We start from the raw sequence: 3,115 nt of genomic DNA, 5'->3' as shown, positions 1-3,115 counted from the left end.
ATATTTTATTTACAAAAAAGTTCTCAGGTTCAAAAAAACATTCAGTGAACTGAAAAACTGTGGTCGGTAATATAGGTATTTAGCTGTGTCACATGCCCTTAAAGGTTCATAATTTTATTTGATAATCTATATTTTTTCTGTAAAATTCGACTATTCCAGTTGAATATTTATCGTTTCAATTGAAAATTCATCACTTTGTTCAAAAATGTAACTATTTTTTTGATAATTAGTTTTTTTTATTATAATTAATTTTTATAAACTCAAAATGTGAATCTTCCAGTTGAATATTCCATTATTTTAATTGAAAATTGATATCTTTGGTTGAAAATTAATTTTTTTAACAGAAAATTCAACAATTCAATTTTTGGCTGACAATTTTTATCTTTAATTAATCATTTATATTTTATGTTTAACATTCGTCTTTTTTCATAGATGTTAATTTTATTGATTGCAAAATCATTTATTTTGGTTGAAAATTAAATTCTACTATTCTAGTTGGATATTTATCGTTTTAGTTAAAAATTCATTCCTTTGTTTAAAAATGTAACTATTTGGTAGAAAATTAGTTTTTTTGTTGTTGTTAACAATTTTTTTTTAAACTAAAAATGTATTTCTGCCAGTTGATTATTCTATCATTTTAGTTAAAAATTCATTTCTTTGGCAAACAATTGATATTTTTGAATTTAATATTGATGTTTTTTTGGAAAAATCGTCTTTTTCATTAAGAAATTAATCTTCTGGTTGAAAACTCATCTCTTTGGTAGAAAATTTCAACTATTCTAGTTAAAGATTGATAAATTTAGTTGAAAATTCATCTTTTTTTGTTTAAAATTTAACTATTCTAATTGATTATTCATAATTTTAGCTAAAAAAAGTTTGTTTGGAAATTCATTTTTTTATTGAAAACTTAACTTTAATTTTTTGTTGAAAATTAATGCTTTTTAATTGAAAATTAAACTATTTTCTTGAAAATTTGTCTCTTTTGGTTGAAAATTAAACTGTTTTGTTGTTAACAATTTTTTGTAACTGAAAATTTATTTCTTCCAGTTGATTATTCTATCATTTTAGTTAAAAATTCATTTCTTTGGCTGAAAATTGATATTTTTGAATGTAAGATTTATGTATTTTTTGGAAAAATCGTCTTATTCCTTAAGAAATTAATCTTCTGGTTGTAAACTCATCTTTTTGGTTCAAAATTCAACTATTCTAATTGATTATTCATCATTTTAGCTAAAAAAGTTTGTTTGGAAATTCATTTTTATTATTGAAAACTTAACTTTCATTTTTTGATGAAAATTAATGCTTTTTTATTAAAAATTATACTATTTGTTTGAAAATGCGTCTCTTGGTTGAAAATTCAACTGTCTTGTTGGAAATTCATTCCTTCGTTTAAAAATTTAACTATTTTGTTGATAATTATTTTTTTTTACCTGAAAATTTAATTTTAAATTCAGTTTCAAACTCATCTTTTTTGTTTAAAATTCAACTATTCCGATTGATTTTTCATAATTTTAGTTTTTAAAAAAAGTTTGGTTGACAATTCATTTTTTTAACAGAAAACATAACTTCCATTTTCCGTTGAAAATTTATGTATTTCGTTAAAAAATAGTATTTTTTGGTAGAAAACTAATTCAGAATTTAACTATTTGCTTGAAAATTAATCTTTTTGTTTGAAAATTCATCTTTGTGGCTGAAAATAAAACTGCTTGGTTGAAAGTTAAACTTTTGTGTTAAAAATTCATCTTTTTGGTTTAAAGTTCATCTTTTTTGGTTGAAAATTTAACTATTTGGTTCATGACTCATGTATTTTATTGAGAAATCTGCTCTTTTTTTGCAGTAGAGTTGAAAATTCAAGTATTTGGTTAAAAATTTATCTGTCTTGTAGAAAATGCAATATTTCTAATTTCAAATGTTAGGAATTTGAGGCGGTTTAAAATGAATTTATTAGTAGAACCCTGATTAATTTCATCTGAATATGCACTGAGTTTGAAGTATAAGAAGATTAATTAAACATTTGGATGAATTATAATTCAATTTCATAGACTTTAGAGACAAATTCGAGAAATTATTAATTATGTTTTTAGTTTTATTTAATTATTCAAGTAATCGATGGTTCTAATATATTTAATAATATCTTGTAATATAATTTGTCAAAGCTTTCTCAATTAAAGATTGAGTCCCTAGAAACTGAAAAAACGTTATTTATAATAATCTCGCGAAACTATATACATATTACGAGTTAAATGATTAAAAAATGCGAAATAATTGGTTTCTTACTATGAAAAATTAGACTTAGAAAACAACTAGAATTTTCAGAGAATTTTTTTCCAGGATTTGAGTGGACACTCTGTATTATTTATTTCGAAATATCGAATTTAGTATAGAATACTGAAAATATTAGTTCATCTAAAACATTAATAAGCCAATTATTTATAATTTTAGGAGGGAGTAAGATTGATTCCATTTTCGGATGTCATAAAAACTGGAAGTGATTCAAACGCCGAGCTAGTTTCTCCTAAAAGTGAAGACACAGCAATTATAATGTATACTTCCGGTTCCACAGGAGTTCCGAAAGGAGTGTTGCTCTCTCACAAAAACATTATTGCTACTTTAAAGGCCTTTTGCGACGCTATTGAAATTAGATCAGATGACATTTTCCTGGGATATTTACCGTTGGCGCACGTTTTTGAACTTCTTTCGGAAAGTGTGTGTCTTTTGACGGGTGTTCCGATTGGATACAGTTCTCCGCTCACGATGATCGATTCCAGTAGTAAAATCCAGAGAGGATCCAAGGGAGATGCTTCTGTTCTTCATCCTACTTGCCTCACTGCAGTTCCGGTAAGCTTTTTTTCTTACTTTTTAGCATTTTTTTAAAAAGAAATTTACATAAACGTGCATTTTAAGGTAATCCATTTGTTTATTGCACAAATTCTTTTTTGTAAATAAATGTTATAAACAAATAAATACTTTTCTTACTTATTAAGAAGAAAAATCTTTGTGATTTAATATGTGTAGAAGTAGCTTCTTGTGTATTTATATCTATATATATATATATATATAAACAGTTTCTCAGACTTACTAAAATCCAGAAAATTGTTTAGATTTCAAATTTAGC

At 24.5% G+C, this 3,115-nt stretch overlaps 1 protein-coding gene across 7 annotated transcripts in view; it reads left to right on the top strand.

The window, feature by feature from the left end:
• Positions 1 to 3,115, top strand: part of LOC117168236 (long-chain-fatty-acid--CoA ligase 3) — a 73,375-nt gene that overhangs the window by 38,742 nt on the left and 31,518 nt on the right. For all 7 annotated transcript variants that reach the window (XM_033353765.1, XM_033353753.1, XM_033353742.1 and 4 more), the window contains one exon: positions 2,443 to 2,838. In XM_033353765.1, the coding sequence (XP_033209656.1) occupies positions 2,443 to 2,838 (396 nt within the window). The remainder of the gene's footprint in view (positions 1 to 2,442; positions 2,839 to 3,115) is intronic.

The sequence above is a fragment of the Belonocnema kinseyi genome, chromosome 1 (genome assembly GCF_010883055.1).
Source record: "Belonocnema kinseyi isolate 2016_QV_RU_SX_M_011 chromosome 1, B_treatae_v1, whole genome shotgun sequence".
Lineage (NCBI taxonomy): Eukaryota > Metazoa > Arthropoda > Insecta > Hymenoptera > Cynipidae > Belonocnema > Belonocnema kinseyi.
This window is presented reverse-complemented; position numbering and strand designations above follow the sequence as displayed.